Genomic DNA, 13,026 nt, shown 5'->3' with positions numbered 1-13,026 from the left:
GTTTAGTACTTTTTTAAAGGATTATATGGGTCGGCACAACATGGAGGGCCGAAGGGCCAGTACTGTGCAGTAGTGTTCTATGGTTCTAACCCTTTTTAAACAATGGAACAACGTGAGTAATACGCCAATCCTCTGGCACCATCCCCGTTTCTAATGACATTTGAAATATTTCTGTCAGAGCCCCTGCTATTTCTACACTAACTTCCCTCAAGGTCCTAGGGAATATCTTGTCAGGATCCAGAGATTTATCCTCGTTTACATTCCTTAAAAGCGCCAGTACTTCCTCCTCTTTAATTGTCATAGTTTCCATAACTTCTCTACTTGTTTCCCTTACCTTACACAATTCAATATCCTTCTCTTTGCTGAATATCGAAGAAAAGAAATTGTTCCAAAATCTCCCCCATCTCTTTTGGCTCCACACATAGCTGTCCACTCTGATTCTCTAAGGGACCAATTTTATCCCTCACTATCCTTTTGCTATTAATACAACTGTAGAAACCCTTTGGATTTATTTTCACCTTACTTGCCAAAGCAACCTCGTATCTTCTTGCAACACACACAAAATGCTGGTGGAACACAACAGGCCAGGCAGCATCTAACAACGTATCTTCTTTTAGCTTCTCTAATTTCTTTCTTAAGATTCTGTTTTACATTCTTTTTATTCCTTGAACACCTCATTTACTCCGTGCTGCCTATTATTTATGGTAGATCTTTCTCTTTTTCTGAACCAAGTTTTGAATTTCCCCTGAAAACCATGGCTCTCTCAAACTTTTAACCTTTCCTTTCAACTTTCCCTGTAAATGGAGTGTGAATGATTTGAATGTAGAGAAATATGAGGTGTGGCCATATGTGTGTGTGTGTACACGGACTTTGCCTTTAAGAGACTCTGTGAATGTGTTGGGCCCCTGTTGTTCTCTCAAAAGTGTTTTGTTTCTCTGTGAGACATTTAACTGTCTGCTTTTAGCTTTTGCAGTTCCAGACCAAGGCGCAAATCCATGGTCTATCAAGACTAACGGAGGCCTACAGCCAGAATGCCCTGGGAACTTATTTAAATTGCCTTGTTCACAAAGGAAAGTGACACTTGCTTGTACTGTTATTAGTTAAGAATGCTGCACCAAATTCCTGATGGGTCAGGTAACATCACTCACCTGGTTGATCATATCTAAGAGTCAGTGTACAAGATAAAGTGGGGGTCCAGCTCATTGGCTATTACACTCCAAGGTGGGGCTGGTGGCTTTTTGGGGCACAGAGAGGCTGGTGGACTACTGTGGTACACTGGGAGGTGATTAGTGAACATAGAAATCTACAATGCATTACAGGGCCTTTGGCCCACAATGTTGTGTTGACCATGTAACCTACTTAAGAAACTGCCTAGAATTTCTCTACCGCATTGCCTTCTATTTTTCTAAGCTTCATGTACCTACCTAAGAGTCTGCCTTTACCATCATCGCCAGCAGCCCATTCCACACACTCACCACTCTCTGCGTTTAAAAAAAACTTATCCCTGACATTTCCTCTGTACTTACTTCCAAGCATCTTAAACTATGCCCTCTCATGTTAGCCATTCCAAGGAGAAAAGGCTGAGTTCACTCAACCTATTGGGAGAAAACTGGAGCACCCAGAGGAATGTACAAACTCCTTACAGAGCATGCCAGAATTGAACTTAAAACTCTGATGGTCCGAGCTGCAATTGTGTTGCAGTAACCACCACGTTACTGTGAAACCCCAGTGCTCCAGCCACACACTGCACCATCGACCGGTGACTGAGGTACTTACTGTTAAGTTCAGGCTCCATTCGATAAAATAAGGCCTGGCATGAGTAGTTGATTTGACTCCCAAAAAGAGTGAGGTTGTCCTTTGAATGGAACGTGACAAACCCGTCCTCCAGGGGCCGTGGGGTCCCGCAGTCTATAACTGGAGATAAAAGAATCCTGCATTAAACACGCAATACCTCACAGTGCCACAGGAAGTCCTGAGACAATAGCACTTTCATCTACACCTCTCCAATCATAGAACAATACAGCACAGGAACAGGCCATTTGGTCTGCCATGCCTATGCTGACAATGACAAATCCCATCTGCCCGCATATGATCCATATCGCTCCACACCCTGCCTATTCCTGTGCTGTTCTAAATGCCTTTTAAACATAACCCAAACTCCCAAACCCTCTCTCACGTGCTCCTCTCCTAAGGACACCTCTCTCCTGTCCTCACCTCCCAAACCACTATCCAGAGTTAAGCATCAATGCAGTTGGGGAGGCAAAATAGGCACTACTCTTCCAGAAATAAACTCTGCCATGGTGGTTGTGGCAAAGACACTGCCAGGATCTCAAACACCAGCCATCAGCTGAACAACACAAGAATATCCAGCCCTTCAGGTGTACTCTTACAGCTCGGCAGATGTCTTCATAACGACCACAAATGGAGAGTTGGAGGCTCACTATTTGCTTGCTTGTTGAAGCTAAATATCTTAATTTCAGAGCTTAAACAGCCATTCATTATTACATGCAAATCAAAAGTTCCGCAGATGCTGTAAATCTGAAAAAAGTTAAAGGTTCTTCAAATTAAAGATGCAAGAGCTTCTGCAGATGCGGGAAATCCAGAGCAACATACATAAAATGTTGGAGGAATTCACCAGTCAAAGTTCCCGGCCAACTCTTCATCAGGGTTTATTCCTCTTCAGAGATGCTGCCTAACCTGCTAAGTATTTACAGCATTTGTGTTCACATCTCTCTCAATTTGTGTGCTTTGTCTCATAGTTCTGGCAACATTTTGCATTCTCATTCATCAATTCCCATTCATCAGGTTCCATTTATCAGATCTCATCCATCAGCTCCCACTCATCAGTTCCCATCCATCATTTCCGGTTTATCAGTTCCCGTTCATCAGATCCCATCCATTACCATACGTCAGTTCCCATCCATTCATTCCCATCTGTAGGTTTACGTTCATCAGTTCCCATCCATTCATTTCCATCTGTCAGATCCCATCCATTCATTCCCGTCCATCAGATCCCATCCATCAGTTCCCATCCATAAGTTTACGTTCATCAGTTCCCGTCCATTCATTCCCATCCATAAATTTACGTTCATCAGTTCCCATCCATTCATTCCCGTCTGTCAGATCCCATCCATTCATTCCCGTCCATCAGATCCCATCCATTCATTCCCGTCCATCAGATCCCATCCATTCATTCCCATCCATCAATTCCAATTCATCAGCTTTCATCCATCAGTTCCCATTTATCAGTTCCCATCTGTCAGTTCTCATTCATCAGTTCCCATCTGCTGATCCATTTCTATTCAGGAATAATCCAGTCTGTTCTCTGTTCGTCCATCACTATCTGGTTTGGATGAGCTACTAAACAAGACAAGAATAGACTCCAAAGAACAGTCAGGGCTGTGGAAAGGATTATTGGTGTGAAGCTGTCCTCGATCCAGGACTTGTATGCATCTAGAATCAGGAAGCGAGCAAGCAGCATTACTGTAGACCCATCACACCCTGGACATCATTTGTTCCAACTCCTTCCTTCTGGTAGGCGCTTTAGATCAATGTATGCCAGGACAAATAGGTACAAGAACAGTTTCTTTCCGTATGCCATCAGTCTTATGAACACTTGAATTTTAGTCTATTATTAATCAAGTCCACCTGTACATTCAATGAGGTGGACCTCATTGTATATAGTTTATGATTATTTGCACTATTGTTTTTGTTTGCTTTTAATTCTGTACAGAGAGAGCTCAGGGAAACCAGCATCAAATTCCCTGTATGTGTCCTCATACTTGGCGATAATAAAGGATTCTGATTCTGATCTATCAATTCTCATTCATCAGTTTTCATCCACTTATTTCTCACTTATCAGATCCCATCTGCCAGTTCCCATCCATCATTTCCCATCCATAAATTTATGTTCATCAGTTCCCAACCATTCATTCCCATCCGTCAGATCCCATTCATCAATTCCTATTCATCAGTTCTCATTCCTCCGTTTCCATCCATCAATTCCCATTCATCAGCTTCCCTACTTCTATCTTATCTATCCCTTTTAAAATTTTGTATGTTTCAATAAGATCCCCTTGTGAACCTCCTCTGCACTGCTTCCAAAGCCAGTATATCCTTCCTCAAGTATGGAGACCAGAACTGCACACAGTACTCGAGGTGCGGTCTCACCAGTATGACCTCTCTACTCTTGAATTCAATCCCTCTAGCAATGAAGGCCGACATTCCATTTGCCTTCTTAATAACCTGTTGCTCCTGCAAGCCATCTTTTTGTGACAGTGAGTATAGGAATAGAGTGAGGTGGAGGATAAACGCATGGCTGAGGGATTAGAGCAGGGGGCAGGGATTCAGATTTCTGGATCATTGGGATCTCTTTTGTGGCAGGTGTGACATGTACAAAAAGGACGGGTTGCACTTGAATCTGAGGGAGACCAATATCCTGGCAGGGAAGTTTGCTAAGGCTATTGGGAAGAGTTTAAACTAGAATTGCTGGGGGGGGGGGGGGGGGCGGGAACAGAACTGAAAAGATGGAGGAAAGGGTGGTTGGCTCACAAATGGAGAAAACTTTTAGGCAGTGTGAGAGGATGGATAGGCAGGTGATAGAGAAGGGATGTGCTCAGACTGATGGTTTAAGATGTGTCAATTTTAATGCATCAAGAAGCAGATAGGGAGACAGATTCTGGAAAGATGTAATAATAATAGAGTTGTCATGATCGGAGGTTTTCATTTCCCCAATATTGACTGGCATCTTCCTAGAGCAAGGGGTTTATATGGGGTGAAGTTTGTTAGGTGTGTTTAGGAAAGTTTCCTGACACAATATGTAGATAAACCTACAAGAGGAGAGACTGTACTTGATCTGGTATTGGGAAATGAACCAATTGAGGATGTGACTGAAAACAGATGAAGGTAGAGCAGTAGGTGCAGTGAATATGGATTCTAGCAAGGCACTTGATAAGGTACCCCATGCAAGGCTTATTGAGGAAGTAAGGAGGCATGGGATCCAAGGGGACATTGCTTTGTGGATCCAGAACTGGCTTGCCCACAGAAGGCAAAGAGTGGTTGTAGATGGGTCATATTCTGCATGGAGGTCAGTGACCAGTTTTGTGCCTCAGGGATCTGTTCTGAGACCCTTCTGTTTGTGATTTTTATAAAAGACCCAGATGAGGAAGTGGAGGGATGGGTTAGTAAATTTGCTGATGGCAAAGTTTGGGGGTGTTGTAGATAGTGTGGAGGGCTATCAGAGATTACAGCGGGACATGGTAGAATACAAAACTGGGGTAAGAAGTGGCAGATGGAGTTCAACCCAGATAAGTGTGAGGTGGTTTATTTTGGTAGGTCAAAAATATAGTGGCAGAGTGCAGTATTAATGTTAAGACTCTTGGCAGTGTGGAGGATCATAGGGATCTTGGGGTCCAAGTCTATAGGACACTAAAAGCTGCTGCACGGGTTGACACTGTGGTTAAGAAGGCACACGGTGCATTGGCCTTCATCAACCATGGGATTCAGTTTAAGAGCCAAGAGGTAATGTTTACAGCTTTATAGGACCATGGTCAGACCCCACTTGGAGTACTGTGCTCAGTTCTGGTTACCTCACTACAGGAAGGATGTGGAACTATAGAAAGGATGCAGAGGAGATTTACAAGGATGTTGCCTAGATTGGGGAGCATGCCCTATGAGAATAGGTTGAGTGAACTTGGCCTTTTCTCCTTGGAGCGATGGAGAATGAGAGGTGACCTGATAGAGGTGTATAAGATGATGAGAGGCATTGATTGTGTGGATCGTCAGAGGCTTTTTCCCAGGGCTGAAATGCTTGCCACAAGAGGACACAGGTTTATGGTTGTGGGGAGTAGGTACAGAGGAGATGTCAGGGGTAACTTTTTTTACTCAGAGAGTGGTGAGTGCGTGGAATGGGCTGCCGGTGGCGGCGGTGGAGGCAGATACGATAGGGTCTTTTAAGAGATCCTGGAAAGATACATGGAGCTTATAAAAATAGAGGGCAATGGGCAACCCTAGGTAATTTCTAAAGTGAGTACATGTTATCAACAGCATCATAGGCCGAAGGGCTTGTATTATGCTGTAGGTTTTCTATGTTTCTATTTACTTATTAATTTGTTTAGAAATACATTCTGGAGTCACTGGCTCAACAAGCCCACACTGCCCGCAACCCCTCTATTTTAACCTTAGCCTAAATACAGGAAATTTACAAGGACCAATGAACCTACTAACTGGTATTTAGAATGTGGGAGAAAACCACAGCACCTGGAGGAAACCCACGCAGTCACGGACAAAATGTACAAACTCCTTATAGATTGTGCCGGAATTGAACTCCTATGCCCAAGCTGTAATAGCGTCATGCTAATCGCTACGCTACCATAGCGCCCTACTTGACTGAAGATACAGTTGCTGGGGTTTATTACAAAATTGCTTTTGTTCAGAAAGAAACCATTTTTTCAAGGTCAGAAACCATGTTTTTGTCCTTAAAATTCAGATTATCCCTCATGTCCTTCAGTATGTGACAGGATAGTTGGAATAACTTGAGAGCTATCAAGTGCTCGATGACTAACAGCAATCCTTATTGTGGTCAAACGTATTGAGAGTAGAATGACAGGTGAGAAAGTGAAACATGAGGGGTGCACAGTCTGCAGAGTGATACTGGTTGATTCAGTGATGGGCAGAATTAGCAGGTGGGATTCTTTTTACAGTTAAATACAAGAGATTCTACTGATTTTGGATATTGATGGGTTGAATAACCTAATCCAGCTCCTATGTTTTATGGTCTTATGATCTGCTTCAGCAGCTGTGATATTTATGTGGGTAGTCCACCAAGAACCCTGGAAAGTTGGTGCTGGGGGATATCGTGATGGAAGTGCCTTTTAATGCCAGGGTTCACTGCTGAATTCTCTCAAACTACCGTCTGTGTTTCTTTCCTGCGTCCACAGAATCGCCTCTCTGACCCCCTAATTTTACAGTCCCCTATCACCTGCTGCCATCTTCTTCCTTTCCCTACCCTTCTGAGCCACAGGGCCAGACTCTGTGCCAGAGACACGCCACTGTTGCTTCCCCCCGGTACGCCACATGCCCCCCTCAACAGTGTTCAAACAGGAGTACTTATTGTTAAGGGGACCACAGGGATAATCTCTAGTATCTGACTCTTGCCCTTCCCTCTCCTGACTGCTACCCTCTGTCTCTCGAGGCCCCAGTGTGACTTCTTGTGTATAACTCCTCTCTATCACCTCCTCACTTTCCCTGACCAGGTGAAGGTCATCGAGCAGCAGCTCCAATTCCCTAACCCGGTTCCTAAGGAACTGCAGCTCGACACACCTGGCGCAGATGTGGCAGTCCAGGAGGCTAGGAGTCTCCCGGACATCCTACATCTGACACACAGTACAGAACACTGGCCTCACAGATGTACTTCCTATTCCTCACAAGTAGCTTACCTTGTCTCGACCCGTTATCGCTAAAGCCCCGTTGAACTAAAGCCCTCTTACTCTGTCTCCCTCTACTCTGAGGCCTGCTCTATAAAGCTGTCTTCTTTTAAATTCTTCCTGTCGGTCTAACGTGCTTATGACAACACACTTGCACAGTCGTGCCTCGAGCAAACTGCTGAGAAAAAACTGACTCCTTTTAAATCCTTTCCGATGGTCTAACTCACTGATGTCCACATGCTTGAGTAGTTGTGCTTCGATCAAACCGCTGAGGAAATAGCTGTCTTCTCTTCAACCCTTCCCACTGGCAGATAAGATAGATAGATCCATGACGGCAGAGTTGGACACTTTAGGCGAATTAGGTCCACGCCAGGATACTATTAAAAATGTCCCTAACTGATTCCATGTAGTTAAAACCATGTGTGCTCCACAGAAATCACACAGATTGTCATTCTGACTTGCTGTGAGTTAAGCAGTGTCCCTCTGCACTAAAGGGAATAAAATGGCGGCTCGCTACCCCACCCCTTCCCGATCCTTCTTTGCTCTGAGTGTCCCTTCCAACTGTTTCCAATGTCACCATCCAGATTTCATTATATTCTCCCTCATACAGATTGTCCAGTCTCTTTCCACTTCTTACCTTCTCTGCAATGTAAAAGTTCATTTTGATCTTTTCTGTTAGTAACTTTTCTTAGAAATTTGTGAAGATTTAGCATGTCATCTAAAACTTTGACAAACCTCTATAGATTGTGGTGAAGAGTATATTGACTGGTTGTATCACAGCCTCGTATGGAAACACCAATATCCTTGACCAGAAAAGCCTACAAAAAGTAGTGGATATGACCCAGTCCATTACAGGTACAACCCTTCCCACCACTGAGCACAGCTACATGGAGCACTGTTGCAAAAAAGCAGCAACCATTATCAAGGAATCCCTTCATTTAGCCATACTCTCTTCCCACTGCTCCCATCAAGAAGGAGGTCCAGGAGCCTCAGACCTGCACCACCAGGTTCAGGAAGTTATCAAGCTTCTGAACCAATAATAATAGACAATAATTTCAGCTTCATTCACCCCAACACTGTACTGTTCGCATGACCTATGGTCTCACTTTCAAGGACACTTCATCTCAGATTCTCAATGTTTATTGTTTATTTATTTATTATTATTATTATTATTATTATTTTTCTTTTTGTATTTGACTGTTTGTTATCTTTTGCACCTTGTCTATTTGTCCATCTTGTTAGGTCTGGTCTTTCATTCATTCTATTTGATTCTATTGTGTTTCTAGTATTTACTGTGATTGCCTACAAGAAAATGAATCTCAGGGTTGTATATGGTGAACTATATGTACTTTGATAATAAATTTACTTTGAATTTGAACTTTGGAAGTCTTTGATCTGAAGCACTGACGATGCATCTCTCTGTCCAGAGTCTGTCTGACCTGTGCAGTGCTTCCATTGTTCCCTGAATTTATTTCAGTTTATTATTCACACCGTGTTTGTAGTTGCCTGTTTAGATATACAGTGGATTCTGGTAAATTGGGCCATCGGTTAATCAGGACAGCCACTTATTTGGCACAACTCTTTCATTTATTAGGGACACAATGCCACTAAATTGGGATAGGAGACTGTTGCCGAACAGTTTCCAACTAGCATCAGTCATGTGTGGCTGTTAGACATTATACCGTGCCTAAAGTAAACAGTTTTTTGTGAGAAATAAGCAGCAAGACAAAGTTGAATATATAGAGGACACAATCATCGACAGCATTATCTCCATTTGGTGTCTGCACTGATTTTGTTCATTTAGTCAATCAAAAGAACATGCCAGCATACACTAGATAAATTTTTTTCATCAGTAACAATTAGGAACTAATACACAGGTTTACAGTACTGTAGTATTAGTAGTGTTCTAATTTGTTCTGTATTTTATTTAAATACATAATTTGTTACTCAGTTAAATGGTCATTTGTCTTTTTTATACCTTTTTAACTATTTCCATGAAACTTTAGCTAATTAAGACAGCTGCTTAACCAGGCCAAAATGTACTGGTCCTGATCTCTTCCGATTAACCAGAATCCACTGTAATGTCCGAAGCACCTGACTTACCTTTACAGGTCGGAATTCCACTGCTCCATTTCCCTGACTTCAGGCATTCAATCTGATAGGCTTCCACCTCATCCCCACCCTGAAACAAAGACCAAACAAAGGCTATCAAAATTTTTTTACACAGAGAGTGATGCGTGCCTGGAAAGTGCCGGTGATAATAAACCTGATTCTGATTCTGGGAGGATAAGGACATTGTGCAGGCAGAAGAGATTAGTTTAGTTGGCCATTTGATTACTAATTTATTTTGATCAGCAAACTTTGTGGGCCGAAGGGTCTGTTCCTGTTCTATGTTCTATATTCTAAATCAAATGCCCCCCACTAGTCAAATAAATTGTCATCACCCACAGGGAATCAGCACTGACAGCTGCTCTGTGCTGAGTCTTGCTTCACGGAGGCTAACAATTATTGCTGCCTGTGATCAAGTAATCTGTTGAAAACACAAGGGATTCTGCAGGTATTAGAAATCCAGAGTAACACGCTTAAAATGCTGGAGGAACTCAGCAGGTCAGGCAGCATCAATAGAAATGAATAAACAGTTACCTTCTGAGCCGACACCCTTCACAGATTATCTACACTGGCAGCAAATAGGAGTCAGATGCCATTCATTTCTAAACCATCATCTGCAGTCTATTAAAACTCAGTTCTCATCCACAGAATCCCCAGAAACATCAGTCATTTCCGTTCTGCCGTCATCTCCACCAGTATCCTCCTTCAATCCACCTGGGCAAGCTCCTCTCTCATGCTTCTGTAACTCCCCTTACTCTTTTGTGCTACTGATGTGTCTTATGCTTCTCCCTCTCCAAATGCAACATGAATTCATTCATATTATGATCACTGTCTCCTAGGGGTTTCTTTACATTAAGCTCCCTAAGAAGAGCTGGGCTATTACACAACACCCAATCTAAGACAGCCTTTTCCTGAGTAGGCTGAAGCACAAGCTGCATTAAAAAATCGTCTCATAGACATTCAACAAATTCCCTCTTTTCTGAGTGGGTACCAACCTGATTTCCCAGTTCCCTGGCATATTGAAGATCCCATCACAAATGTGACATTATCCTTATTACATCGCTTTTCCAGCTCCCTTTGCAATCTCAATGCCACATCTTGGCTACTACAAAGTTGTACTTGAAGGCTTACATATGATTCCCATAATGGTTTTTCACCCTTGCATGTTTCTTAATTCCACCCACAAAGATTCAACACTCTCTGACCCTACATGGCCTCCATCGGTCGTGGTCGACCATTGATACTGCGTCTCTGGTAGTCACCGGAAGTGGCTTCTCCAGGGCGCAAGCCAGGGCAGAGTTGATACGGAAATCCATCTGTTGCCCATGCAGTGGGACCCCCCTCTCCATGCTGACGACAAGTCCAAAGGAACGACGGAGGTCGATACGGTTTGGTGCCAGCAGCATCGCAGGAGTTGCCGTGCCGGTGCCGAGTACAGAGTCAGCCGCCTTTGGGACTCCGACTCCGGATTTTTCCTCTGGGTTTCCTCCCAAAGCCTATCCCGTGAGCGGGTATAACCACAAGGCAGCTGGAGGTTTGAAATCGGAGTATTCCCTCTCCTAGATGAGCTACCATCCGTGGTTAACAAGCCCCATCTGCCCGGAGCAACTGGTTTTAAGGCGCCAGTGGCCCACCTTTGCCCCTTCTCCTGTCAGTGAGAACAGCTCCGCCGGGCATAAAAACTACGCCACACGTGAAGGCCAGGAGTTGGACTTGGTTGTCAGAGGCTGTTTGAGACACACGCCATGAAGAGCATTTGTTTAGCAGTGGGAACTTGTCCCCACTACCACCCTTTGGCTATGACCCTATGAAGCCTCTTTCTAAAGATGTAATTCCATCTCTTACCAACAGACCCACACCACAGCCTATGCCTTCCTGCCTGTCCTTTCGATACAAAGTATATCCTTTGATGTTAAGCCCCCAACTATGGCCTTCTTTCAGCCACGACTCAGTGATGTTCAGTCATACATTTAGGTTTCTAGGAGGTATTTCATAAGATACTACAAACGTTTCTGGAAACTAAAAGTTTGTGGTTTAGAAAACAATCTATTAAAAAATAAATCTAATATCAAATCTGGCTGCATTGTGTGGTATAGAAGCTGCAAGGCATCAGACTGCAAGCCCCTACAGAGGATAGTAAAAACTGATGAAATCTCCTCCGCCCACCCTCCCCCTACAACCCCGTTTGTGACATTTCCAGGGAGTGTTGTAGATGGGAGTGGCTGAATTATTGTTGTGGATCCCTATCACAATCTCTTTCATCCAGTTATCAAGAAGGAGGTACAGGAACATCAGGAATCAGACTTCCAGACTGGGTAACAGCTTCTTCCCTCAGGCTGTGAGACAAATGAATACCCTGCCACCACTGAGGTCGTGTAACTAGGAGAGTGAGCTGTTTACTGTTTACCTATGCTGTGTGGAATATGTATTTTGAATTATATTTAATAAACTTATTTATGTTTATATTTTACATGCTGTGAGTGATATATGTTTTATGGGTGCACTGTTGTCTGGAGGAACATTGTTTCATTTGTTAGTTTATCTGTAGTCAGATGACAATAAACAAACTTGAACTTGATAAGATCAGAAGACATAGGAGCAGAATTAGGCAATTCAGCCCATTGAGACTGCTCTGCCATTCCATCACGGCTGATTTCAAAGTTCATAGTAAAATTTATTAACCGAGTATATACATGGCACCACATACAACCCTGAGATTCTTTTTGTGCAGGCATATTTAGCAAATCTATGAAACATTAACTGTAAACAGGATCTGTAAACTGTAAACATCAGGAACTGTAAACTATAAACAAGATAGCAACAAATAATGAGCATGAAATAACAAGATAAAAGAGTCCTTAAATGAGTTTTGTTCAAGAGACTGATGGTTGAGGGGTAGTAACTGTTCTTGAACAGGTGCGAGTTTTGAGGTACCTGTACCTTCTACTTGATGGCAGCAGTGAGAAAAGAGAATGTCCTGGGTGGTGAGGTTCTTTGATGATGGATGCCGCTTTTCTATGGCAATGTTTCACGTAGATGTGCTAAATCTTTGGGAGGGTTTTACCAGTGATGTACTGGGCTGAATCCACTACTGCTCAAAGGCATTGATGTTCCCATTCCAGGCCATGATACAGCCAGTCAGCACACTTTCCACCACACATCGATAGAAGTTTGCCAAGGTTTTTGATGATATGCCGAATTTCTGCAGACTCCTGAGGAAATAGAGGCACCATTGTGCTTTCCTCACAATTATATTTATATGATGGGTTCAGGACAGGTCCTCTGAGATTGTGACACCCAGGAATTTTAAGTTACTGACCCTCTCCAATGATTACTGGCTCATGGACCTCTGGTTTCCATGTTCTGAAATCTACCATCAGCTCCTTGGTCTTATTGACATTGAGTGTGAAGTTGTTGTCACTACATCACTCAGCCAAATTTTCAATCTTCCTCCTGTATGCTGATCTATCACCAACTTTAATACAGCCCACTA

General features: G+C 43.2%; 1 protein-coding gene across 12 annotated transcripts in view; it reads right to left on the bottom strand.

The window, feature by feature from the left end:
* The window catches only part of masp1 (MBL associated serine protease 1), a 404,010-nt gene that overhangs the window by 215,458 nt on the left and 175,526 nt on the right, over positions 1–13,026 (bottom strand). For 11 of the 12 annotated variants that reach the window (XR_009515996.1, XM_059990875.1, XM_059990870.1 and 8 more), the window contains exons 8-9: positions 9,528–9,606; positions 1,777–1,914 (exon numbers count right to left, since the gene is read on the bottom strand). Coding sequence is in view for 10 of the 12 variants with exons in the window: in XM_059990875.1 (XP_059846858.1) it covers positions 1,777–1,914; positions 9,528–9,606 (217 nt within the window). In the remaining 2 variants the exon portion in view is untranslated. Of the gene's footprint in view, positions 1–1,776; positions 1,915–9,527; positions 9,607–13,026 lie in introns of those variants that run through there. The other variant, XR_009516002.1, reaches the window with a different exon arrangement.

This window comes from Hypanus sabinus, chromosome 2 (assembly GCF_030144855.1).
Source record: "Hypanus sabinus isolate sHypSab1 chromosome 2, sHypSab1.hap1, whole genome shotgun sequence".
NCBI classification, from domain to species: domain Eukaryota; kingdom Metazoa; phylum Chordata; class Chondrichthyes; order Myliobatiformes; family Dasyatidae; genus Hypanus; species Hypanus sabinus.
Note: the sequence above shows the minus strand (reverse complement) of the source record. Positions and strands in the feature narration are given on the sequence as shown.